This window comes from Nelusetta ayraudi, unplaced genomic scaffold, assembly GCF_046127955.1.
Source record: "Nelusetta ayraudi isolate G7.1 ecotype Tasmania unplaced genomic scaffold, CSIRO-AGI_Nayr_v1 ptg000034l, whole genome shotgun sequence".
In the NCBI taxonomy this organism is placed as follows: domain Eukaryota; kingdom Metazoa; phylum Chordata; class Actinopteri; order Tetraodontiformes; family Monacanthidae; genus Nelusetta; species Nelusetta ayraudi.
In genome coordinates, this window is record NW_027466084.1 from 822,501 (window position 1) to 849,766 (window position 27,266).

At 49.0% G+C, this 27,266-nt stretch overlaps 1 protein-coding gene across 1 annotated transcript in view; it reads right to left on the minus strand.

Moving 5' to 3' along the window:
- Positions 1-1,170: 1,170 nt before the first annotated feature.
- The window catches only part of tnrc18 (trinucleotide repeat containing 18), a 57,863-nt gene continuing 31,767 nt past the window's right edge, over positions 1,171-27,266 (minus strand). Inside the window, exons 8-30 of the mRNA XM_076032296.1 lie at positions 26,841-26,987; positions 25,219-25,403; positions 24,523-24,964; positions 22,683-23,642; positions 22,301-22,446; positions 22,065-22,198; positions 21,836-21,955; positions 20,723-20,900; positions 20,298-20,619; positions 18,937-19,158; positions 15,086-15,295; positions 13,031-13,479; positions 12,470-12,607; positions 11,304-11,484; positions 11,097-11,214; positions 10,142-10,217; positions 9,903-10,011; positions 9,569-9,685; positions 7,936-8,091; positions 4,740-6,493; positions 3,722-3,958; positions 3,512-3,586; positions 1,171-2,578 (exon numbers count right to left, since the gene is read on the minus strand). Of these exons, the coding sequence (XP_075888411.1) occupies positions 2,372-2,578; positions 3,512-3,586; positions 3,722-3,958; positions 4,740-6,493; positions 7,936-8,091; positions 9,569-9,685; positions 9,903-10,011; positions 10,142-10,217; positions 11,097-11,214; positions 11,304-11,484; positions 12,470-12,607; positions 13,031-13,479; positions 15,086-15,295; positions 18,937-19,158; positions 20,298-20,619; positions 20,723-20,900; positions 21,836-21,955; positions 22,065-22,198; positions 22,301-22,446; positions 22,683-23,642; positions 24,523-24,964; positions 25,219-25,403; positions 26,841-26,987 (6,683 nt within the window). The 3' untranslated portion in view covers positions 1,171-2,371. The remainder of the gene's footprint in view (positions 2,579-3,511; positions 3,587-3,721; positions 3,959-4,739; positions 6,494-7,935; positions 8,092-9,568; positions 9,686-9,902; positions 10,012-10,141; positions 10,218-11,096; positions 11,215-11,303; positions 11,485-12,469; positions 12,608-13,030; positions 13,480-15,085; positions 15,296-18,936; positions 19,159-20,297; positions 20,620-20,722; positions 20,901-21,835; positions 21,956-22,064; positions 22,199-22,300; positions 22,447-22,682; positions 23,643-24,522; positions 24,965-25,218; positions 25,404-26,840; positions 26,988-27,266) is intronic.

Below are 27,266 nucleotides of genomic sequence, written 5' to 3' on the forward strand. Positions count from 1 at the left end.
GCAGCTCCGTCCACAATAGTGTAGCTGAGTGAGTTAAAGGCTCAGGGGCCCGGAGTGTTGTTCAATATAAGTAAACATTGAGTGTGTGGGGGGGGGTGGGCTGAGCTAAATTTTGGCAAATAATGAGCATTGTAAGTCATTATAAGGCCAGGGTGGGGGGGCGGGGGGGGGGGGGATGGATAAGGCCGCCCAAAAAAAAGACGGGGAAAAAAAAAATGCTCACAACCCTGAGCAGAACATTCATCAGTCTCACCCCCAAGAACAAACCCAACAGACCATCAAAACTATAGGCACGTGTAGAAAACAACAACACAAAATAGACTGGTAAGCAGCAGAGAGGTAAAAAAACAAAAAAAAACAAAACGGAAACAAGTGTTTGAATGACGCGGGGACCGTGGTTGATGTGCGTCACTTCATCCGTCTTGGAGGAGGAGGAGGAGAAGTGGGAGGCAGCGGTCGGAGGTCTCTCTGGGAAGACGTGGAAGCCTCTGTGTTCAAAGTGCTCTCGTTTTCAAAGGTGATTGCTTGGTAGGATTGAGGAGGGGGGGGGGGGGGGGGAGTGTCGGGAACTCTGGCTCAACGTGCGCACCCGCGACAAACACGGAGGAAAGCTGAAGAAGAAAAATGTATTCGTTCGTTCATTCGAAGCAAATTCAAACGGAAGGACGCTCGGAACCTCAGTCGGGATTCGATTCAACTAGCTAGCACAGGCATGGGCTAACTACGGCCCGGGGGCCATACGCGGCCCGTTAAGCTTTTCAATTTGGCCTTCCGACCTTGAAGAAATGATATTGGTGTGTAACTCATAAAATAAGTGGATTCCATCCATTTTTTTTTTCAGTGTTTCAACGCAAGTTGTTGAAACTTTTGTTAATTTTTAATTGACATTACAACAAATTATTATATCCCATGATATATATTTTTTTCTCCTCTTAGTTGAGTCACCAAAACACCTCTGGGAAACTTTAGAACCCATTGTGGCCCACCTGTCAGAAAGTTTGCCCACATCTGAGCTAGCAGCTAGCAGCTAGCAGCAGCGTTCCGACCTCAACGCATCCCCGAACGGACCGCAGAGAAAAAAACATCCATGATGCACCTCTCTGTCGCTTTGTCACGGCCGAACGTTTGAAAAATAAATGCTCTGTATTTCATTTTCTATCAGGGATCTCCTGAAATCTTTACGTTTGCTTGGAACGGAAAGCATTTTCCCGGGTGGATTTTTTTCTTTTTTTTTTTCCTCCCCATCCCCTTTTCGGCAACTCAAACCATGAAATTGGAAAGTGCTTTTGTTTCCTCTCCTCCTCGTACAATATTCCCTGTCCTCTCTTCCTCTCTCTTCGAGCCTGAGTCTCTGAGGGAATCAAACAAAAAAAACAACGTTTTGGATTGTCGGGGGAGGGATTTTCTTTAAGTGCTTTCTGTTGGATGGCCATCGCTTTCGCTCTCTCTCTCTGTAGCTCCTCCTCCCTCCTGTGCGTCTCTCCTCTCGTCCGTCGCTCCTGCTGTTCTCTTGGGTACATTAATCACGACTGTAACACGACTGTAACATCACCAACCACAGCAACATCATAAGCACAACGTCACACCGTCCGTCGCCCCGGATCGACCGACGCGCTCTCTCCTTCTCTCGCGTCGTTCACAGTTCATTAAAGCTTCGCGGCTTGTTTTCTTTTTTCTTTTTCTTTTTCCCACCTCCATAGAAAAAAGTACTCTGACATAACAAATCTATCACATGAAAAATAAAACACTCATATCTTCCTCTATAGTACTTTGTGGCTATTAGGTGTGCGTATTTACACGTTTTGCGCGGAGAGTCTATTTACATGTAAAAGAAGTGCTTGCACGTGTGTGTGTGTGTGTGTGTGTGTGTGTGTGAGTTCTGAAGCTTAAAAGTCCGAGTGTGCAAACGTCTATTGGAACCATCCGTCCATCCATCAGGGTCACGGGGGTGTGCTGGAGCCTCTCCCAGCTGTCATCGGGCGAAGGCAGGGGGACACCCTGGACAAGTGGCCAGTTCATCGCAGAGCCTCATAGAGACAAACAACCATCCGCACTCACAAACGCACCTACGGACAATTTAGAGTTTCCAATTCGCCTCACATGCATGTTTTTGGAGTGTGGGAGGAAGCCGGAGAACCCGGAGAGAACCCACGCCAGACACGGGGAGAACATGCAAACTCCGCACGGTAAAAAGGCCCGGAACGGAACCCGCGACCTGCTAGCTGCGAGACGACGGTGCCTAAGCTAGCGCCGCTAATACTGTCATAATGTCGTAGCCGTCCGGAACGGTCCGAAACGTGGGAAACGGTGTTTCACGTCAGTGATTCGACTCGTCCCGAGGTTTGTTTCCTCTCCCCCCGGGTCCGACCGCTCAGCAGATGACGGGCACGCCGTCCGTGTTGAAGATCATGCCGGTGGTGGGCTCGTAGGTGCCGGCCAGGTAGTAGAGGTCCTCGCTGTCGGCGTAGCGCCGCGTGTGGGTCATCTGCTCGTACTCGTCCACGCTCACCACCAGGCACTTGTGGCTCACCGTCTGCACGTCGTTCTCGTCGCTGTGGGACGACTGGTAGAGGGCGCGCTGAGGGAGGAAGGGACACGGACACGGACACGGACACATATAATGTGTCATTTTACTTCTCTTTGCACAATATTTATACTGTAGCTACGCAAATTTACCCAATGTGGGATTAATAAAGGTGTTCTTTTTGGTAGGAGCAACTCTCACAACTTGCATTACGAAGGGACAATGCATCAGATGTGGTGCACCCCAGGGTTTGGTACTCGGACCCCCTACTGTTCATCATCTACCTCCTGCCTGTTGCCGATATTATTTATCTCCAAATGTGACAAAGGAAATGAAGATTCCTATTGCTAGATAGCTTGTCACTATTATTTTTTATCATCGTTATTAGCTTATTAGCAGTCACTTAACTGTTTTCAGTCCTTAGCATAATTTTAAATCTGATGTTTTACTTTCATTTATGCCTTAGATGTGTGCTGGGGTTATTCCTTTCTTACTCTAGCTACATTTTATTGTCATTTCTTTTTAGTTAACATAACTTTCCTTCTCTTTGCACTGTATTGACACTGTACTGTAATTACGCAAATTTCCTTATTATGGGATTAATAAAGGTGTTCTACTCTATTCTATTTGGTAGTAGCGACTGACAACTTGCGTTACGAAGGGAAAGTTTGTATCAGGTTAAATAGGTTTTTATAATCTTAACCCCCCCCCCCCCAGGACATCATCACACATCACATTTCTTTGATTCTCATCCCGTGTTTTTTCCCCCTTTCTTGCTACCATTGAAAAAAGACAAACTAAAGCAGGCAGAAACGGCGTCACAGTTCATAAAAGGGGTAAAATGGGTGAAACACCCATTTTGGGTTGAACCGTTTCCTCTTAGTTACAAGTTAGACTGCACACCTGATCAGGCTTGAACCTAATTATTAACATTTGCCACAGTTTACGTTTTTTACGTCTTAAGAAAAAAAAAAGATCACTCCTCACCTCCATGAAGTCTTTTCTCTGGATGGACGAGTGCAGGGCAGCAGGTAAAGACTGACCGCACATCTGATCCCAGTTCTGAAAAAGAAATGAGTCATTTTGAGAAGCACTAATAAAAAAAGAAAAAGGGAATTTTTATTCTGACCCTGTTCTGATTCACTACTCGGCTGCAACCATCCTCTCCCCAACCAAAGCGACTCCTCGCGCTCGTACCTTCTTGTCCGTGAGCTTCTTGCCGGGGTTGGTCTCCTCCGGGTGGTAGAACCAGTTGACCCGGACCACCATGTTGCTGCCCCACGACTCCCACATGCTCTGGATGCGGCCGATGAAGGGCAGGTTGGGCCGGCCGGCCGACAGGAAGACGGCGCAGTCGCCGATGCGGATCATCTCGCGGCCGCGGACGATGGCCTTGTAGAAGAGCTTCTTGGCTTTGCCCTTCATACCGCGTCTCTGGATGGGGGTCAAAGAGGGAGATAGTGTTGTAGTCAAGACGGCACCAACCAAGACCAAGGCATTATTAAGACTGTATGTCAAACAAAGCACAGCAAAACAGAAAAAAAGAACCAGTATCTTTTTTTAACTTCAGCAAGAATAAAATAGGACCGAGTACCAAACCCTGGGGTGCACCAGATCTGATCCACTTTCTCTTCGTAATGCAAGCTGTGAGAGTTGCCACGACTACATTGAACAGATCGCCTTTATTAATCCCACATTGGGGAAATTTGCATAATTACAGCAGCGGTATGGTGCAAAAAGATGGAAAATTATAGTAATTAAAAGGAAATCAGGAAATTAAAAAAATAAAAATTAAATATTTGTAGGGTGAAGAAGGAAAAAAAGGTTTTGCTGCTATTTAAAACAATTTCCAAGAAAGAAACAATAACTTTGCTTCGTAAAATTGAAAAAAAAAATGAACTTGGAATAATTTAACTGGAAATAATGGCATGTTGAGCGCGAACAAAACGCGGGAAAAACCCCCCAAAACTTTAATGTCTGAGCTCAACTCATGGTGGTTGTGAAAGACCTCAGAGTTCTGCACAGTTGGTGGTTGAGGTGGTTAAACAGAAGTTCTCTATTCTGTTATTATCTGTGCAGTGCCGACTCGACTGGTCCTGATCAAAAACCCAGAGTCCGAGTCCGGGACCCTTTAAAACATCAATCTCAAGTACTCCAACACTAGAGTGAGACATCTGACTTGTGCCCTCCGCCACCCCCCCACTGCGGTCCTCACCTGGGTGGGCTTCCCGAACCACTTCCACAGCTGCCTGGCCGGCAGGAAGGCGGAGATCTTGGGGCGGTTCTCCACGCTGGGCAGCCGCTGGCGCTTGGCCAGCTCCTTGGTGGTGGGCAGGTGGACCCCCTCCCTCCGCTTGGGCCGGCCCGCCTTCCCCTCCCCGCCGCTGGGCTTGGGCTTGGGGGGCCGCCCCCGCTGGCCCGAGCCCTTCTTGGCGGGCTTGGCGGGCAGCGAGGCGGGCGGGGACGGGGAGGTGGAGCAGGAGGCCGACTCGGAGGGCGGGGACAGCTCCTCTTCCTCCTCCTCCTCCTCTGCCTTTAGTTCCTCCTCTTCTTCTTCTTCTTCTTCTTCTTCGTCCTCCTTCAAATCGTCCTCCTCCTCGCCGTCGTCTCGCCGCGTCTCTTCGCTTCCCCGCTTGTTTGGCGCCGGGGAGGCGGAGACTGCGTCCGAAGTGGGCGTGGCCTCCCGGTCGTCGTCCGAGCTGCTGGAGGAGTCGTCGGTGGACGAGGAGGACGAGGACGAGGAAGAGGAGGACGAGGAGGACGAGGAGGAGCCGGAGCAGGACGAGGACATGGAGGAGCAGCTGGACGTGCACTTCTTCTTCTTGCTCTTCCTCTTCTTCTTGCTCTTCGCCGCCGTCGTCGTCTTCGCCTTCCGTCCTCCCTCTTCATCCTCCGACTCGGAGCTGCTGCTGCTCCGAGACTCCTCCTCCTCCTTTATCTTTCTCTCCTCCCGCTTCTCCACCTCCTTCCTCTCCTCTTTCTTGCCCCGCCCCTCCTTCCCGTCCTGCAGCCTCCCGCGGCTCTCCACCTTCTCCGCCACCTTGTAAGGCTCCTTCTTCTCGACGGGGGCCGCGTCTCGGTTGCGGCCGCTCGCCTTCGGCCCGAGCGGCTTCTGATTGATCGACGGCGACGGGGCGGTGGCGGGGGCGTGGTCCCTCCTGACGCCGGCCCCCGTGCGCCCCTCCAGCAGCATCAGCGCTTTGGTCTTCTTTGTCTTGGGGGAGGTGACGCCCTCGTGGTCGAGCTTGACCAGGGGCTCGTCCGAGGGGGGCTTGCGGCGCGCCGGGTCGCCCGCCGCCGAGCCGGACTTGGGTCTGGACCTGGCGCTGGAGGACAGCGGGTCGGGCAGCGGCCTCGGCTTGGGCCGGGGGGCCATAGCCGCCGAGGAGGAAGAGGAGGAGGATGATGAGGGTCTGGGAGTCGACGAGGAAGAGGACGAGGAGGAGCCGGGTTTGCTCATCCTGGAGACGGAGGAGGGGAGGGAGGGCCTGGAGCTGCCGCGGTGGTCAGGCGGCGGGGGTCTACTTTTTGGGGCGGAGGAGGACGAGGACGACGAAGGCACGGCGGATCTCGCCAGCGGCTTCGCCGGCTCCCGCTCGCGGCCGTACGAGCCCAGGTTGGGCTCGCTGTACAGGTCCACCGTCAGGACCTTCCCGTAGTGGGCCGCGTAGAGGGAGGGGGGCGGGGCCGGGCGGGAGGAGGGCAGGGCCGGGCGGGCGGGGGGCGGGGCTGAGCCGCTCTTGCGGGCGGGTTTGGACGGAGCCCCCACGGACCCCAGCGACGGCCGCGAGGCCGCCAGCGGCTTCTCCAGCAGGGGCGACTTCTGGGACGAGGGGGTCCGTTCCTGGGGAGGGGGCGGCGGCTTCTGGGCCGAGGCGGGGGGCGGCGGCAGGGGAGGAGGGGGCGGCGGCTGGGCGGAGGACGGCGAGGGGGCGGCCTTCTCGCGACCGTCTGGGTTGGAGGAGGTTTCTGGGAAGATAAACAGAGGGTGGAGGGCTTCAAAAAAACGAACCGCGCTGACGGGACTTTGGCAGGGGCGTTTTTACGGGCTAAGAACAAGACGTCAGCGTTAAATCCTTTCAGGGGATGGAAACGCAGCCCTCAGCAAAGTGCTTACGGAGGAGAAGCGAGGGGATCAGCATCAGCACATCAGGCAGACAGCGCGTGAGCAAGTTAACCGACTTTAAGAACGGAGGTTTAGGCAAATTCCTAAAAAAAAAATTACGACTTCAGACGACTGCCAGGGCTGGATTCAAAAAATAGCTTCGCGCTATTTCTGTCGGCTCTGTTATTGTGTAGGTGACACAAGCCAAAGGGGAGGCAAAAATTACACATTAATGCCAATTAAAAGATATAAATTGTTGAATTTAATTTAAAGGGACAGTTTAGAAATGCATTTATTTATCCTGTGGTGAGTGGCTAGCTAGTGCTTGGAGAGGAGGAAAAGCCTGGAAGGTGATTGGACGATCTCCCTGTCCAGCGCATTCAAGCAGACCAATCTGATTTTTTTTTTTTTTGGTTTTACTGCCAATTCAGTTGATTAAATTTTTTAATCGTGATTAATAGCATTAGTGTCTTGAGTTAACTCGTGATTAATCGCAAATTCAGTGCAATTCTTTTTACCCTGCTCTATATGTAATTGAACAATATATTTATTGTGTTTCTTATACCCTAGGAAAAATTGGAGGGGACAATATTAATTCCTTTGTGGATTATAGTATTATATATATTATAATATTTTGATTTTCATTGGAACGTTCCAAAATACATACTCAAACTGTCCAGATACTCTCAAAAAAAAAAATACCTCGAGCCTTGAGGCATTCTCAAGCCAATGCTCCTAACCGTCAAGGTTTACAAATATAACAATTCCTTTTCACTGCTGTGTGAGATTGGTCTGGTGTGCCCCTTCATTGTGTGTGTGTTTGTATGTCTGTTTGTTTCGTCTCTCTCTCTCTCTCTCAATCTGAAACTAAGGTACGGACAAGTATAACGTACAAATACGATTGCCTTTGTCAATCGCGACATTTTATTTTGAAAATTGCTTTTATTTTTTTTCAATAAACCGGATTCTCTCATGTTTCTTTGAGTGACTTCCTGTGTCAACGTCGACAGCCTTAGTTTTTATAACTTTATTCTTTTTTTTTTAACACACTATACGGTCCCTGCTCCCAGACAGAATAATATTTCTATTTCAGCAAATGCTATAGAGGTTCGACAGTTCAGTTTGTTCTTCTGCGAGAAGCAGCAACATTTCTTTGAGCGATTTCGCCGATGTGTTCTTGGACTGGGATCCTCCTGCCGGGGTGTTCAGTGTATTCAGCTGGCCGGGCGGTTTGGCAATGACGACCCGACGGCAACGACTCCACTCGGAGGCCTGGTTATTTTTGGCCAGCGGGAGGGGGCCTCACCTGGCTTGGCTTTGGGTTTGCGCCCCGGTTTCCCTTTAATCTTGGGGGCGGCGGCTTCGTCGGCCTTGGCTCCCGCCTCTTTGCCCTCCTTGCTGCACTTGCGCACCCTCCTCCTGGAGCAGCTGGCCACCAGCAGGGCCGGGGACGGCTCAGCGCCTGCAAGGGAAGCACCGAGCCAACAGGCTGCAGGGTAAATGTGTGGTGGGAGAGCAGGAAAAAGACAAGGAAAAAGAAAGTAGAGAGGAGAACATGGCCTCTCGTGTCTCCCTTTGCTGCCGTGTTTCAACCTCTCGGCTGAGCCAGGAGCTATTTTTGAGAGCGCTTTGTGTTTTTTCCCCGCCGCGTTCAAAGCTTGCAAAAGCGCCAGCATGCCGGACTGCATCAAACCATTGAGAGCTGCCTTGAGAGTAATAAGAGGAGCAAATGAAAGGGTTTGATTCTTCTCCTTCATTAATATTTATTTTTCACTTTTGGGAGGGAAAAAAGATGCTTTGTGGGATTTCAAGTCTTTAGTGGCTCAAAGGAAACTCATTTGGATGTTTTCACATGATATCTGATTTGTTAGCTGAATAATCTTTGACTGTCCAATCCAATTCACCGATAATAATCTATAATACTACATATAATATAATGATTGCAACCAGCTCTTCTCCACCACTAAACTGCTTTTAACAAACCCTGTCCGCATATCTTGAAAAATCTCAATCATGCTTTCATCGACTGTCACTGTATCACACTGAACATCTGCACAAACTGGTTGCCACCCGTCTAAATGACTCTTGTACGTCTGTCTTGTCTTCTTATATTATTGTCTGGATATTATTTTTATTGTATTGTTTTGTTTGCACTCATTGTATTGCGCCGAGTTATGCTGTGTCTTGGTGTCATTCATGAACCAAAGGTGGCTATTGTTGCTATATAATAATATAAATGTAAATATTAATATTTAGTTACGCACCATGTTAGAGGGTTACTTTCAGAATTGAATTTGCAGCATTAGTTCTCTGAGAATCTTTTCCATTAGCAAAGCAAAGTCGGTGTTATAGCTGAAATATCAATATTGAATCGTATCAGAAATTGAATTGACTTGGGACCGAATGTATCGGAATGGTATCGGGAGGTCAGTGGCGATACTCGGCTCTACTATCAACCTGAAAAATCAAGCATTTTGGTGGGGTTGGCAGAACAGTTTTTGCACATCAATACAAAGGAAAAGGAAGCACATCCATCAGCTTATCAGCGCCGTGGATTTTATTGATGATCATAACGTAATTAAGTCATAAAAACGTGACAGTGGTGCGTTTTAACGACTGGTGAGTCTCTCTGCCGAGACTCCACAGGCACAGATCTCTGACGGGTTTCCACGCACTGAGGAATCCCGACGCCTAGCTGAGACAATTTCATTTCGTTTGTTTACACTGCAGATGTGATCTGCGGCTCTCAAGAGGGAAGAACGTAAAAAATAATAAACTCGTGGAACTGGGTCGCTTGAAAAAAAAACGTGCGATTAAACTCTGAGGGGCGGCGTCCGTGAGACAGAAGCGTGAGGAAATCCTGTGAACCTACAGATAAACATACTGTGTGTGTGTGTGTGTGTGTGTGTGTGTGCGCGCGCGCGCGCGCGCGCACTCACAGTGGATCTTGTAGTCCGGCGGCAGCAGCCTGATGTGGGACAGCGGGATGCGGCCGGCGTCGCCGTCGTCGAACTCCACCGTGATGAGGTCGTCGTTCTCGTCCATGTCTGAACTTCCTGTTTGTGGTGGAATAAAAAACAGAGTTTACGGAATGATTTGTGCCATTAGTTGAAACTACATCTGCACTGAATATGAGCAGCGGAATCCCGGCCACCGTTTACAACATTCTGGTCGCCATCTGGCTCCATGCGGTAGCAAACCGTGCGTCAGTGAGTCAGAGGGCTCGGCTCAGTTTTCTCTGTACATGTGTTCCTGCATAATAGTGTTCCGTACCGTTGACCACGGTGCCGGGGTAGAGGCAGCGGTACTGCTGGCTCCAGTAGGCGGCGATGCGGGTGCCCTCGGGGAGGTAGCGCACCGACGGCGGCTTCACGTCGATGATCTGCACGCAGGCAGGATAAAGACCTTTGGCTTTCACGACACGCAACACAGGTCGGGGAGGAGGGGTGAGAAGAGGAGAGAAGGAGAAGAGGAGAGAAGGAGAGAAGAGGCAGGTGGAGGAGTTGACTCACAGCCTCCTGCAGCAGCTGCTCCAGGCAGTAGATGTGCGGCCGGTTGCCTCGCTCCCCCTCCACCACCACGCTGTATCTGCACAGAGAAGCGGCGGCAGCAGCAGCAGCAGCAGCAGCAGCAGCAGCAGCAGCAGCGACACAAGGCAATTATTCACAGAGCAATGAGCCAAGCTTGTCTCGTCTTCTCAGACACACCTGGGTGACCTTTGACCCTGGCCCTCTGGTAAACAAGCTGGGCTGAAAACTATATGATAAATTATATATACAATATAATACAATACAATATAATATAATATAATTCAATACAATGCAATACATCTATACGTACACACACACTGTAAATATATCATATCATATCTATATGTGTATACATATGTATACATGTATATATATGTATGTATACATATGTATATATACATATATGTATATATATATATATATATATATATATACATATATATATATACATATGTATACATACATATATATACATGTATACATATGTATACACATATACACATATACACATGTATGCATATATATATATATTTACACATATACACACATATATATATATATATATATATATATATATATATATATATATATATATATATACACATATACACATATATATATACACATACATATATATACACATATATATATATATACACATATATACAGTGACATTAAATGTATAATTTTTTTTAGCTTTTTGAAAATGTATATATGTATGTGTGTATACACACATATATATATATATATATATATGTATATATGTATGTATACACACATACATATATACATTTTCAAAAAGCTAAAAAAAATTATACATTTAATGTCACTCTTAAAATGTCTTGAAGATCACCTCGTCTAATATTACACTTGTGTATGTGTTGTGTGTACGCCGACCGTGATGGCCTGCAGACGTGTGCTTCTGGTCTTTACTCACATGTCGGGTGAGTGCACGGTGTTGACGTGCCCCGCGTACAGCAGCTGGTCGTCCATGGGGATGAGAACTCGGAGACCATCCACCAGGGAGTCCTTATCCAGCACGCACTGCACTGGGGCTGAGCACAGACACAGACAGACGGCGATGAACGGCTGACGTCAATTTCTTATTTCGCCTTTGGTCATTTGTGGCTGCGCCTGCACCGACCTGGTGAGGGCGACCTCTCCGACACGCTGCCGCCACCACTGCTGCTGCTGCTGCTGCTGCTGCTACTGCTGCTGCGCTGAGGGAGGAGCTCGTCCTCGCTGAAGCTGCTGTCCTGGTTGGGCTCGAAGTCTTCGTCGGCGGCCATGCTCTCCATCAGGCGGCTCACGGCTCCCCGGGATTGCTGAGACAGGCCAGAAAAGTCGTCATTCTCACTGGCAAAACTTCAAAACTTTCTCATCACCTCGCATGGAATTTCCATGACCTTCCAACAAATACAGAAATTTCACACTCAAAAGACAGGTGAACCTTATGCAACCATAATTGCTTCAAACATAAAGGTAACTGCATGTGAAATCTGTAGGTCATTTAGAATAAACTACACAGGCGAAGCTAATCGGCTAGGCTAGTTGTGTTCACGGAGGTGAGGGCGGCACGTTGCTAATGTTAGTGTAGAATAACAAACAAATGTGCTCGTTTGTAAGGGGCACCATAAAATGTTGTGACTTTTCTAAAACGTTTAGCGATTTTACAAAGTTCCATGACTTTCGAAAATTCCCCGACTTTTCCAGTTTTCCATTACCGTGGGAACATCTGAACATCTGATGACATCACCGCAGTACTAAGATGTCCGTCTAAAATGCGTGGGTTTCATATTTTTAGAGAAAACCAACATGGTTAAAGACAGAGCGGTAGTTTTGGCAAAAGCCGGTCGAAATGCGGGGAGGCCGTCACTTTTCAAAGCAACACATTCAGCTTGTGGAGTCGAACACACAAACTTCTGTACGAATCAGTCACCGCGAAAACACACAGATTTTTTTCTTCTTCCTTTGCTTCTAAAAATAACCTCAAGTTTCCGAGGTGGCGACCGGTGGAAAGCAACGCGACACTTTGACACAAATCACACCTCACCACACACACACAGCGCAGGACGTCTTACTTTTTTTTTTCTTTTTACCATTTGCCGACAGGAGAATTGAAACTCAACTGAACCTCTCGGTGCAATTCTAGTAAACTCCATCACGTCTTTCCACACCTAGAACCAAACGTGCGCGTGCCTGCCCCACTTAATAACGACAACGTCCCACTCTTGTCCTCGACAGGCTGATTAGGTTCACCTGCATCGGGACCCCCGGCACCCCCCCCCAACGATCCATCACCCCACTGACCTCTCTGGCCTTGGCCTTGGCTTTGGGTTGGCTCTTGCGCACGAGTGGGCCGAGACTTAGGGGCCCGGGGCCGTCCGAGATCGGACTGCACAGAGTGGGCGGGCTCACTGGCAGAGGAGAATCCTTCAGCTTCTTCTTCTGGGTCGGAGTTGGAGGGGAACAGAGGGTGGGGGGGTCACATTTCAACTTTAAAAAAAAGTGTTGAAAAAAAAAAATTGTTTAAAAGTAACTTATTCTAGGTATATTATGAGCATCACAGTATCTAACAGTAACACACACACACACACACACACACACACACACACACACACACACACACACACACACACACACACACACACACACACACACACACACAGAGCGAGGAGGCCGCCTGCAGTTGTCCTCTCCTGCTGGCAGCAGCACAGACACACAATCACTCGCACACAACAGAGGTTTAAGGGGAGACAAGAGGGAGGCGGGACAACCAGAGTGGGACAGGTGAGGAAGATGAGGAGGAAGGGGGACAGATGAAGAGAGGAAGGTCTCCTCCTCAGACAATCCAATGAATCACCGTCGTACCTTCACGCCCTCTTTGTTCTCTCGGCCAGGCGGAGGAGGTTTGGGTCTGGAGGCGGGCTTAGCGCCGATGGGCGTGGCCAGGCCTGAGGGCGGCGGTGGTGGCGGTGCCGGCGGCTGTCCTACGACGGCGTCATGGAGGAAGATCCTCTCGCTGCGGCGCCGTGTCCAGGCCTCGTCCTCGCTGAAGCCGGCGGGCAGCTCAAAGCTGAAGCGCCGCGGCGACCTGGGCGAGGGGCGGGGCTTGGGCTGGGGCTTGCACTTGCCGGGCGGGGCCTCGTCCCTCCTGGAGGGGCCGCTGCTGCCGCCGGGTCCAGGCGGGTCGGAGCGGCAGTTGGCGGGGGGCAGGTGGGGCAGCTCGGGGGCGGAGCGCTTGCCGTGCAGCAGGGAGGGGAAATTCTTCCGCACCCGCAGGTCGGAACCCGAGTCGGACCACTCGTACTCCGAGGAGCCTGGAGGGGGAAGAGGGAGGGAGAAAAAGGGCAGTGGGTGGGAGGGGTCAAATCTAGGTCTACCTTCCCCTCCCCCGGCCCCCAGCATCCGCGCACCATCCGTGAAAATAAATACATAAATTAATAAATAAATAAATACAAATACTCGGGTGTCAACGAAATGAATTGAAATCAATGACCCCCCGTGAACGAAGACTATTGATCCATTTAAAACTAATAAATTATGCAAGGCCGGATCATTACAGGGCAGCCCGAAGTGACAATAAGAAATGAACGGATATTCGAGAATGAATCAATAACACAATCCTTGGGAAGAAAAAATAAATAATCAACAACAACAACACTCGGGCAGTGAAAGCTGCTCACCCATGAAAATCTTGCCTTTTAAAAAAAGTCTCTTGTCAGATTATTTCTTCTTGCTATAGTATTGAGATTTTTACAATTTAGCGTAATTTTATTTTGGATGTTTTGGTCTCATTTTTGCCTTAGATCGAGCAGATTTTTGTATAATTTCCTAACCAATTTATTGTCTCATGGTGCCTTCGACAGAGCTGTTGTTCATTTCCATTGCTTTTTTTTTTTTAATGCTCTTATCCACTGTAAAGCACTTGGAGATCATTCATTTGATGTAAAGCACTCTATAAGCAAAATCTATTACTACTTTATCATTATTAAAACAAGGAGATAGAGTGGAACACGAGCACCTGCTGTTCATTGTGAGGACAGGTTTGGCGAAACTGCGGTTTAAAGGTTCAGGATGTAACATTCAGGGGCATCTATTTGGTAAAAGCCTGGATGAAATAAACGAGTTCTGGGTCAGATAAAGTAGCTAAAAATATGCTAAATTAAAATATGCTGCGCAATTACGGCAGCCGTAAAAGTCGGATCCACTCAAGGGTTTGTCGGCCAGCACAAGAAAGTGGCGAGACCCAGTGGGACCAACAGGAAACGGAGTTTTATATATGTTAGCAACAAGCCTCCTTGAGTTCCCATAGGGAGCCTTTGAATATCATTAAAACTACAGTCTAGGTCAGGAATGGGCAAACTACGGTCCAGGAGCCATATGCGGCCCGTTAAGCTTTCCAATTCGGCCCGCCAAACTTGAAGGAAATATATTAACATATATACATACATATATATATATTAATTTATAATTAAGTCATAAAATAGCTGTATATAATCTTTTTTCAGTGTTTTAAGAGTTATTTCAATAAAGAGCTAAAAAAAAAAGTAAATAAAAAATGGGGCTTCAAAGATATATTTTTTATTGTAACTTTGCTTTTGTTAATTTTCAACTAACAACCCATTGTGGCCCACCAGTCAAAAAAGTTTGCCCCCTCCTGAGCTAGCAGCTAGCAGCAGCGTACGAAAACCACCGGTGCTGCGACCTCAATGCATCCCCGGCCGACAGTAGCGTTTACAACCTGTTAACACCTTGAAAGAGGAGTGAGGGTGAGGGAGGGGGCAAAGGAAAAACACAAAACAAAACAAAACAAAAAAAAGCACCCATGATGCACATCTCATGCGCTGGCGTTCAACCCTCGCTTTGACACCACCAGTCAAAAAGTTTGCCCACCCCTGGTTTCGGCACGACTGTCAAAATTACCCATTTCGTTGCGCCTGCTGCGGTGCTTCCCGTCGTGGAGAAAGCTCAGCGGCGGTGGCGGCGAGCTGACGGGCAGCGCGCTGGCCGCGAACCGGGCCAACAGGCCCAGCCCGCTCTCCTCGCAGCCGCCCACGTCGTAGTCCGAATCGGACTCGTCCTCGTCTTCATCCTCGTCGTCCTCCTCCTCCTCCTCCTCTTCGTCGGAGGTGTCTGCATTCAGAGACCAAATGTTAGGGCACGGCTACGGCTGCAACGCAGGTCCAGAACCAAGCCGCATTTTTATTTTGCTTTCTTCTTCTTTTTTTTTTCTAACAAGATGTTATTTTTCTTTAGAAAAAAAAAAAAAAGCCGAACGCAAAGTTGGTTGCAATGTTTGACAGGATTCATCCTGGATGCACACGGACTGGCCCAGGTCCCCTAAAAAAAATAATGAAAGGGAGGAAGCAGCTGCCGCCTGTATTTCCATTGTAATCCTGCCTGAGCAAGATACAGTGGAGGAAAAAAAAAACACTGGCTTAGCATACATGCATGTGAGCCATAGAACACACACACACACACACAGTGTAAGTATATATTGGAGCAGATGTAAACTCAGATATCAACCTCTGGAGAATGTAAGCAAAAAGGAGTTGAGGGGCTGATGCACACATACACACACGCACGCAGAGTTGCGGGTTAGAGCTCAGCAGTTTAGGTCCTTGGCAGCGGACAAGGAGGGTTTTCCTCGGGGATTAGAACGTTAACACAGAGGGTGGATGCACAGTACGGTGTCTCTTAGAACGTCAAACAGAACCTCCAAAATGTTCGTTTTTTTTGGCACGCAGACCCTTAAAAAGTATGCATTTGCTTAGGTTTGGTTCACCTAGTAACGCCCCCACAGTGGGAGAAACACACTACCATCCAAGAGTTTGGGGGTCACTGACTCATTTCTGCATTGAACTCCATTATAAGCAGCTTCATGATATAACCCACTGGAATGCTCACAGAACATTACTAGTATGCAGGGAAATCAGTCAGGATGTGCCGAGCACATTGTGGGATGGCTTTGAAAGTTCTTGCCTTGAATGTCCAATTGGATGTGATTCTAGAGAATGAATACCAAGTGTGCAATACGCAGCCATCATTACAGAGGTGCTTTAAAATAGCTAAAATAAAACAAATGTAAAAGAAAGCTTTGTAATATAATCACTTAGTGTGTGCCAAACTATAAAACAAAGGACACAAAGCATCATGGTTTATATTTTAGAACAGCCTACTTTTAGAGTAGTTAGGCAGAATTTTGCTCACTTGGAATTATCTCAGTCACTTTTAATTAGACATTGGAAATGATTTTCAATTAAACACTAAAATGTTCCCAGACTTGTTCAGCACATCGTGACTGATTTTCGGGGACTCATAATGATCGCAGAGCTTTCAAGATCATTATTTCATAATACTGGTTAGAATGGAGTTCTACGCAGAACTGAGTCAGTGACCCCAAACTTTTGAACGGCAGTGCAAATTACACAACTACGCATCTGTGGGCTGAAAGACAGATTTCACTACACTTTGGTGTGGCAGCAAGGTCACAATTGATTTTGTGCCAACTTCATTTTGGCTGCAGAAGAGAAACACAAAGGCAGGTCGGGATTAAAAATAGTCACACTAGGGAGACAAAACCTGATGGACGCGTCATACTGTGGATCCACTGTGTGTTAACGGGCAGATGTTTGAAACAGGAAGGCGCTGAGAGGACAGCCCTGCGAGGCCCCTTTGCTATGACACCGGTGCAAGTGACTGTGGTTGCAACTAGGGAGGCACTGATACCGATACCAGTATCGGTACCAATAGCAGTATCTATACTAATCACAAGTATCAGGTATCAGTATTGATACCGTGTTTGAGTACTCTACTCGTACTTGTAAAATACGTGGCAACACCATGACACAGATACCAGTTGTAAATGTATCCAATAGGGATGTTAGCAATCGATAATAATTAAATTAGTCGCATTTAATTGAACATTTTTTTTACACGAGTATCATTATGACAGCGTAGTGGCAGGAAAGAGCAATTGACCTGTAGATACAGCGATGGTCATAATATACCCAGAACAAGTTCAATCAACAAACTATTAATGAATCAATTGATGATTTGCATCCCTAGTTTGCATATGACAATTTTAATAATGTGTGTACTGCAATGAAACTCGTGGAAAGAAAATTCTGTGTTGTGTTGTTCAATAACAGAACAAAATCTCTGTGATTCTATTATATGTAATGGCCTTATCAAGTGCACATGTGGTAAGGGTATCCTATCCAATTTCGGTGTATCCTGGAGTACAACGACAATAAAGTACTCGGTATCGTGAGTAGTGAAAGGCAAGTACTCGTACTGTACTCGTACTCAACTCGTACTGTAAAAAAGTGGCATCTGTGCATCCCTAGTTACAACCATTAAAACCTTGCAACATGAACCTGGGGTGGGGTGGGTGGGGGACGTTGCCATGGTTCTCAATGTGAGCTTCAATTTAAATTAAAAATATACAAATATACCAAAAAAATTGAAGTGAATAAAATGGTGATAAATAAATATTTCAATTTCAGCCAATGGTAGCCATCAAAACAGAATAGAGGGGGGAGGAGTGAAGGGGCACTTCCTACTTACAGAACAGGTGACAGGGGTGTGGCCTCAGGCAGGGTTGGGGCGGGGCAACGCGGGCGGCGAGGGCGCAGCCTGGCCGTAGCGCAGCCAGGCCTCGAGCAAAGCTCTGCAGCCGAGGCTCAAGGCTGCGCTAGTTCCTGGCAGAGCTTCTGTAATGTCGAAGCGGCAGCGGCAACAGCAGCAGCAGCAGCAGCAGCAGCAGCAGCAGCAAGCACATGGAACAGGCTGAGAGACACTCAAAGCATCATGGGTAGTACAGAGGTACGGGGTGGGGGGTGTCAGGGGAGAGGTGAGAAGACAGAGCGAGGTAAAGGGAGAAGGGTTATTGAGAAGGTTTAGTAGAGACACGAGAGGAGCTCTATTGTCCAAATATCCCAGACACTGATCACGACTGGTGAAAGAGAAGATCACATCATCAGCGAAAAGGAAGCAGCTACCATTTCCGTCTTTTCTCTCTTTCTCCCTCTCCCTCTCTCCAGGATTCGGCTCTGCGACGTTTTCCAAAATTGTAAAGCTGAAGTCGGAGTTTGCAAGTGTTCAACCAACGGAATTGAAGGGATATTTGACAAGCAGAGCAGAGGGTCTAGAGGATGTCGTGAGGTGCAAAGTGGCGACTGGACAGACTGAGAGACAGAGGACGGACAGAAGAACGGACGGACGGACAGACGGATGAAGCAGACACAAAGGACCACAGTGCTTTTTTTGCTTGGTTTTTTTTTCGTGTGCCAATCAGATCAACACCTTTTAATAAAGCTTTATAGGTACCAAAAAAAAAAAAAAGAAAAAAAAAGTCATACAAATTTATGCAGGGAACAAAAAAAAAATATTGCAATTTCACACAATTTCCATAATGTACAAATGCTATACACACACGCACACACAAAAAAAATCCTTTTGCAATCCAGGCGATAAAATAAAATGGAAAAAAACACCATAGAAGTTGATGCACTGTTTTTTTTTTTTTGTTTTGATTTTTATATCTTTATATATATATAAATGTAAAAAAAAAAGGCAACTTTGCACAGCAGCCAGCAGCGAGAGAGGTAGTGATGCGTCGCGCTAAAAAACAGCAGCAGTCTGAAAGGAGCCTCGAGACGCAAAGCAAGGGGGCGCAAGCTGTGGCGAGGCTCGGGCGAGGGGTCGAGGCGGGGGAGGAGGTGGGGGTCGGAGCGGAGGGGAAGTGGGAGGGCACGGTTTCGCTCAGTAACCTTGGTCGAAGGAGTCGTCGGAGGAGCTGAGGCCGGCCTCCTCCAGCAGCAGCGACAAGTGCTTGTGTTTCTTCTTCTGCGACTTGCGGCCGGGGAGCAGCGACGTGGGCGACGTGGCCGAGCGCCGCTTCAGGACGCCGCCCGGGGCGCAGGGGGCGCGCGTCCCCGGCAGAGGGGGCCAGCCCCCTCGGGCCGAGCCGCCGTGGCCCTCCGAGTCCGAGTCTGGTGCAGAGAGAAGAGGGGCGTCAGATGTAGCGGAGGAAGAGGGGGGCAGCGGGTCGAACCACCGGCATCATCTACTCGGGCATTCGTAAAGGTCCGAGTGTGTAATATTTGGAGATTTGAAAGAAGAAATGGCGACATCAAGTGGTTACATTTTAGACTGCAGCCATCTTTCGCTACCCCCGCCCCCCTCCCGAGCCTGCCAGTGGCCTGCACATCCAAACCTGGATACCTCTTCCACCTTGGGGGTTGGAGGGTCACATGGGAAACTTCAGTCTACCACCTGTGCTCAACTACGGCTACGTTCACACAGTGGAATCTGAATTTTCTCCCCAGCCACATCAGATTTTTAATGACCGATCCCATTTTTTCCCTCCCAAATCAGACCCAGGCCACCATTTCTGATTTAAATGATATAGAATTGTTTTAAAATCACTATAATATCACCAGATGAATTACTCAAATAATGCATCACATCCCTGTTTTTCTACCCAAAACTTGTAAAAGCACCATTTAAATGTGTTTGGTGGTGTCCCGCGGCCCACAGACCACTAGATGTTCCACGCCAGCGACTGGCCAGCAAAGATGCACTGCAGCTTCGTCTTGCAGATCCAAACCACGTTATTGTGTTCACACATCCAAATATAAAAGTTGTCGAGTCAATCAATTAAATCCCAGGCTAACTTTCCCCTTCCCCCTTTCTCCCATATGTGGAAGATAACCTCAAATAGCATGTTATTTTATTTTAATACATTTTTTTTTAAAGCTAGGCCCAAATTAGAAAAATAGATAAATAAATGAATAGGGGGAAAAAGTGAAACCAAAAAAGGCTGAGTCATCTCCTTCAAGGGCTGTTCTTAGGAAAAGCTGGATAGGAAGAGGGAGGAGATTATTCCCAGAACTCGGCTGGAGTGTAAATAACATGAGAAGCAAGATTTGCCCACTTGTTGTGAGCGTTTTCAAACAGATTCGCGGGCAGCAACCAAAGCTTACTGAGTTGCAATTCTGCAAGAGAGGCACTTTTTAGGCGAGGAGAAGAACATCGAAGCCTCCGAACCCTCGGAGGGAATCCCCCGTTGGCCGCGGCGTGCTTCGAGCAATAACATCTGATTGTGTAGATTGGAGGTCAAAGTACTCACTGTTGGAGCAGCTGCTGAGCTCCGACCTCACCGAGCAGAACAGGCTCTTCTTCTGACCTTTGACCTTGCGGGCGGCCTCCGAGGACGACGGCGGTGGTGAGCCGGCCGACTTGTGCTTCCCGGCTTTGGCCGGCGGGTGGACGCCGCCGCGCTCCTTGGCCAGGCCGTCGGCCGACCTGCCTTTTGATCTCTCCGACTTGGAGGCGGGGTCCAGCTTGCACGAGGCGGCCAGCGAGCTGAGCTGCGAGAGCGAGAGCGCCCTGTCCAGGTCGGACGCCAGCTGCTCCTGCTCGCACATGTGGCTCCGCTTGGCTTTCAGGGCCTGTGGTTGGGAGAGGGGGCGGGGGAGACGAGGTGTTGGTTTAGTTCTGGGGGGGGAGGGGGCAGCGTGGAGAAGAGTTGACGTAGAAAAGTTCGGGACTTACGGCGTCCAGGCCATGGCTGCTGGACGCCTCCTTGTCGCTCCAGCTCTTCTTCTTCTTTTTCTTCTTCTTCAGCTTCGCGTCTCGGATGCCGGCGTCCGTCTCCTCGTCCTCCCGGGACAGTCGAAACCTCTTCTCCCCGGCCTCGGAGTCCTCGGAGTATTGCACCGACCTGCCCACCCTGAGGGAGCAGAAATAATGAAAGTCGGCGGAACTAATAAGGAACAACAACAACGACAACAACAACAACGACGAAAAGACTGGAATGGCGTCTGAAGTGCGACGTCCAAAAAACGACATCTTGAATTATCACTCATTTTCACTGAAAAAAATTTTCCATGACCGTAAATGAAATTTTCACGCCCTTCCCACAACCTATAACTATAGAATTTTCATACTTAAAGGTCAAGTGTGTAAAATTTGGCCTCATTAATGATTTTTATGTTGGTAAAAGCTTAATATACTGCCCATAATTACCCAGTACAATGAAAGCAATTTGGTTTTCCTACCCATTGAACAGTTCTTATTTTTATATAAATAGAGTAAGTAAGTAGAGCAACTTGCTCCCATTTAGCTAGCCATATTGTACTGCCATATTTCTAAGGAAGCCTGGTGTGGACAATCCAGCTGCCTGAACGCACATTTTCTATTTAGGGTGAAGGCTTGCATTCTCAAACACACCAATGAAGAAAAAAGTGAACGAGGTATCCAGTTTAGGGCAGAAAGGCCACCGTAGTTCACTGGCAAGCTCAGGAGAGTGAATGAGCTGAAATTCAAGATGTAACCACTTGATGTCGCCGTTTCTTCTCAAAATCTCCAAATATTACACACTTAACTTTTAAAATACACGTTAACTTGACAATCACTATATGGTACAGTAGTTGATTAAGCCATTCAAAATTCAGACACAGTATTTGTGTAAGTGTAGTAAACTGGTTGCCCTTCATGTGACTCATGTGGTAAATCCTGCTTTATAGGCCCCTATGTGACATTTTTATTTGTAATTTATTTCTCTTTTTTTAACTTGCAATACCACGGGTGGCCACTGGGGGCAAGCTCGCCCGCGGCACCATATCCAAGTTCCTCAAACACATCCACGGTGTTTCGGTGACTCACTTCGCAGGCCTGCTGTCCAGTTTGGGGGGCGTGGAGGTCAGGTGTTTCCTCTTGCGGGGTCGCCCTCGGCCTCGCCTGGTCAGGCTCCGCCTCTCGTCCTCCTGCTGCTGCTGCCGCTCGCTGACAGGTGACAGGTGGCGAGACGCGAGTCACGGGCCGGTTCGTCACGGCCGCTTGGCACCGACATTCCCCCCACCCCCCGCCTCCCCCGCCCTGCAGACACACTCACCGCTTGTCCCGCCGCCTCTGCAACCTGCTCAGGTGTCGCTGCTTCTCCTTGTAGGTCTTCTGCAGCTCGGCCAGCTGGATGCGGTACTCCACCTCCATGGCGTCCAGCCGGTCCACAGACATCTTGCAGTAGAGCTGAATTTGGAGGGGCGGGGGGAGAACAGGCGTTGGGTTTGTCACACTGCGGGTATTGGGATTTTTTTTGGGGGGGGTAGCCCTGGTCTTCTGGTTTCTCACCGGCTCCTCCTTCCTCTGCCTCCAGCTGTATTTCTTGTTGGGGTCCAGCGTTCGGGGCAGGTCAATGTGCGACTGCTGCTCGATGGCCTCCAGCAGGACCTGCTTGCCGGCCGCCAGCAGACAGTCCAGGCCCACCAGCTTCACCTCTGCTCGGGAAGAATTTCAGTTTAAGGATTTCTCATCTTATCAATATTTATTATGATGATAATATTAATATTAATAATAATAATAATGATCATAATAATAATTATTATTATGATTATTATTAGTAGTATTATTATTATTAGTATTACTACTACTACTACTAATGATAATGATAATAAATATATAATTCGATTTTATTTTTTCCTTATGTTATTAATTTTCTGCGCCCCCTACTCACCGCGCTCCTGTCTCATGTTCTCCAGCTCCTGCTGGGCCATCTGGCTGAGGAGGGCCATGCCCTCTAAGGCCACCTTCTCCAAGGCCCCCGTGGCGCTGTAGTCGGGGCCAGTGGAGGGGTCCTCCACCTGCGGGAGCAGGATCGGTGCGGGCGGCGTGGCAGCTCGGGCGGCGACCATCTCGGAGGCGGTGGCCAGGGCGAGCAGCCCCGCCATGGGATCCTCCGAGCTGATGGCGAGCGGAGGCGGCGAGCTGTAGGAGGAGGAGGAGGAGGAGGAGGAGGAGGAGGTGCGGGGGGGCCGTTCCGGGGTCTCGGCCGCGACTTCCAGCGGCAGGTCAGTGGGAGAGTCCGGCCGCGTCTTGAGGTTACACGCTCGCTCCTGCGGGGGGCAGACGGGGGTCGACTCGGGGGGGCTCGGCGGCGCCGCAGAGGTGCATGCTGGGTATCCCTCCGGGTCTCTCACCAGCTCCGGTTTGGCCTCTGAGAGCAGCAGGGGGACGGGGTAGGATGACGCCTCTACCTTGATCACCTGTCCGTCCTCCTCCTGCTCCTCCTCCTTGTCCCGCCTGACCTCCTCCCGTCTTTCCGCTCGCTGATGCTGCAGGGGCGGAGGAGGCGGGGGGCTGAAGACGCGGTGGGACAGGAGCGGAGGCTCGTCCCTGCCGGGAAGCTCGGGGTTGCAGCTCAAGCGAAGGGCGGCCAGCGGTCGGGGGGCGGGGTCCGCGTCGGGCTCCCGCTTGAGGACAGACGGCATCTCTGACGGCTCCACTTTCTGAGGCTTGACGTCGGCCTCCAGGTGGTCGCGGTGGAGGAGGGGAGGGGGTGGGGCCAGCGGGGGGGAGCGGTGGGGCGGCAGGAGGTCCATGTTCACCCTCGCCGGCGGTGCCGGGACGTGGTAGGGGGGGAAAGGTGAGGCGAACGGGGCGGTGATGGACTGGTAGGGGTAGCCGGGGGGGAGGTCTGTCCAGACGGTTCGGAAGAGGAAAGACAGATTTTAGTCACAACATTGCAGACAAGGTGGTGTTTTTTTTTGCACTGGCATGCTTCAAATGTCCCCCTTTGACTCTGTATAGAGTGAGTGCAGTTTATATGTCGTCTTTTCAACTTAATTTGTTGTCATTTGAACTTTATTAGTTGTCTTGTTAACTGTATGTGTTGCCTTCTCAACTTTACACGTTGCCTTTCTAACTCATGTGCCATCTTCTTAACTTTGCGTATCGTCTTCTCAACTTTGTGTGTTGTCTCTTGACTTTGTGTGTCATCCCGTCAACTTTACAAGCACTCGTGTCAACTTTACATGGCATCTCCTCAGCTTTACGTGTTGTCTTCTCGACTTGCCATGTCGTCTTCTTAACTGTACATGTCATCCTGACGACTTTATGCGTCGTCTTTTTAACGCCTGTGTCGTATTTTTAACTTCACATATCATCTTCTCAACCTCACATGCTGTCTTTTAAACTTTACTTGTTAATGTTACAGGTCGTCTTGCCAATGTTACACGCATCCTTCTCAACTTTACAGTCATCTTCTCAACTTTACGTGTCGTCTCCGCAACTTTACGTGTCATTTTTTTTTCTTTGCAACGTCTTTTTTACTTTTGCATCATTTGTTCAACTTCACGTGTCATATTTTTAATGCGTCGTCTTTTTTACATTCAGTGTTGTCTTTTTATTACATTTTTATGTCAACAATTTAACTTTACCTCTCATCTTTTTAAAATTTTTAACTTTGTGTTGTCTTTTTAACAGTTCTAACTCGACTCCTTGAACGACCGGTCCACTACTTCCTATGTGTGCACGCAATCAGCCCCAACCCTAAAAAAAAAAATCTTGACCTTGACCTCTTGTCCGATGCTCCATGAACTCCCCCGAGTAGATTCCCTGGAAGGGCAACGTGGCGGGCTTCCTCCCTCTCCTCTGCTCCCTCCGCTCCTCCCCCCTCTCCTCCCCTTCATCCTCCTCCTGCTTGGGCCGCCGCGGCGAGGACGGCGGCGGCGAGGCCGAGCGCGGGGAGGCCGGGTGAGGCGGGGGCGTCTGCCTCCCCCGCGGCCCGCGCCCGCCCTCCGACTTGAGGGCGGTCACCGGCGACGGCAGGGCAGGCGGCGGGCTGAGGGAGGGGTCGGACGGGGTCGGGAGGCGAGGCGGGGGCGGGGCCTTGTGGGGGTGCAGGGCCTGCACGGAGGACGCGGGCGACACCGAGGACGGGGAGGGTTTGGGGTCGGCGTTCCGCTTGTCCGCTTTGTCCTCCGCCTCGGGCCGGTGCTCGCTGGCCTTCAGTCGCTCCTGAGAAGTCGGGGGAGGAGACGGCGTCCGCATGAAGGCTCAGGTTGTGTGTGTGTGCGCGTGTGTGTGTGTGTTAGCGTGTGCTCGAGTGTGTTCCGCTAAATACAGGACAAACGGCGCATATTCTGTGTACACTGTCGGCTTGCGTGCATAAAGACTCCACATGGCCGACGATACTTGATATCTTTGTGTGTGCTTTTGTACACGGTTGTGTCTGTGTGTGTGCGTGTGTGTGCGTGCACGCCAGCACTGACCACAAGCTGAGCGTTCCTCTGCAGCTCCAGCACGTGCGCCGTGCGCTGCTGGATCATGAGCAGCTCCTGCTGCCTCAGCATCTGCTGCTGGGACAGGAGCTGCAGCTGGGCGGCGTGCTGCAGCGAGCTGCCGGCGCCGTACACCCCCGGCCACACGGGGCCGCCGCGCTCCATGACGTCACTTCCTGCGGGGCAGCACAAAAGGAGAGGAATTGGTTCATGCGCGTGTGCAATTGCGCGATGCTTCACTGACCGACAAATGCACTGAATCGCAAAAAAAATGACGACACTTGTATTTGTGATTTCGATGGTCCATTGACTCTATTTCGCCTGTTAAAGATTGTAGTGGCTTATAGGTGCATTCTGACAAATTCAAGAAGCCAAAGAATCCCAAATTCAAAGTATCGTGAACTTATGGCAAGTGGTCGCAACGTCAAACTTTGTTCTAAATTTGCACGATTCAGGCTTGACCGCCGAGCAAACCGCAAAAAAATAAACACGAGGCCTCGCGAGCGCCATTTTAACGCCTAATAAAGAACCAATATAGAAGCGAATAAGCCTCCAGCTAATGTATCAAATTAAGTGTCTAATCAACAGCGTTGAACGTTAGTTTTTCCATCTACATGATTAACAGGCTAATGAAAGAACTTTGCCGTTGAGCCCTAAATGTTTATAATGTTTGTACGAGTGCGTGTTTAATAATGACGACTGCTGCCTGCACGGGAGTTTGTGTAAACGGGGCCGATGCAACAACATATGGGGGGGGGGGGTCACGTAATAATGACGTGTTGGTGTACAGACATCATCAGAGATTCGAGGGGGGCTGACGGTCTAGATGTCCGTTTAATTTGATCATTTTTTTATTGGGGACGCCGGATGGAATTTAGCGGCAAGCTAACTCCGGTATATTTACATGTTTAAAGCACTCTGTATTGTGAACGTAATACAAATACAATGTATTATTATTATTATTATTTACATGAATGTATACTGTCCTGTCTAAATAAACAATAAACTGAAACACTCCCATTGTGCTTTTTTTTTTCCTATTCAAATAAATTTATATTGTTTGACATTCAGATGCTCGTGTCTCATCTTGTCACGACTTCTTTGAAGATCCAGTGCGTAAAATTCGCCTTAATTTATGATTTTTATATTGGTAAAAACTTTATATACTGTCCATAATTACATTAATAAAAGTGCATACTCACAGTACAATAAAAGCAATTTGGTTTTCCTACCCTTCGAACGGTTCTCATGTATAAAAGAAAATACATATAGCAGGGGTCTTGCTCCCACTTAGCAACCATTTTACACTATATGCAATATTTCTAAGGAAGCCTGGTGTGCACAATTCAGCTGCCTGACAGTGCGTTTTGTATATAAGATGAACCCTCGCGTCCTGAAATAAACCAATGAGAAGGTGGACTAGCTATCCAGCTTTGTATGCGCAGGCCACTGTAGTTCGCCGGCAAGCTCAGGAGGGAGAGGGGGAGCTTAAGAGCACTGCGATCTAAAATGTAACCACCTGATGTCGCCGTTACTTCAAAATCTCCAAATATTACACACTTAAGCTTTAAGAGTCCAGTGCAGACAAGTGGGGTGGGGGGGGCGTTCCATACCGTAGTGCGGCAGGTGTTCGGTGGGGATGACGATGAGGTGGCCAGATTGAGGGTCTCTGGCAAACTGGTAGGGAGGCGGTATGGAGCCTGGCAGAGCGGGCGGGTAGCCGGGTGGGAGGGTCTGGTGCAGGGAGGAAGGACCCAGGCCTGCACGAGACACAAACACAAGACAAAGCAGAGCAGCTGAGAGTGCGGAAGAGTCGGAAATAAACGTGAACACATGGTGGATATTATGATTCAGACTGAGACACGTCCCGCCTTAGATCAGCTCCTTCCCTCAGCTGTTGTCTTGACAGTCGCACGCACACGTCGACATCACGCCACGGAGTGAATTATTCACGGGGTTCGGAGCGGTGTTGCAGTCAAGACCGCACCAAAACATTATCAAGGCTGAAGAGTATGGAGATCGAGACGAGTTTGGGGTTC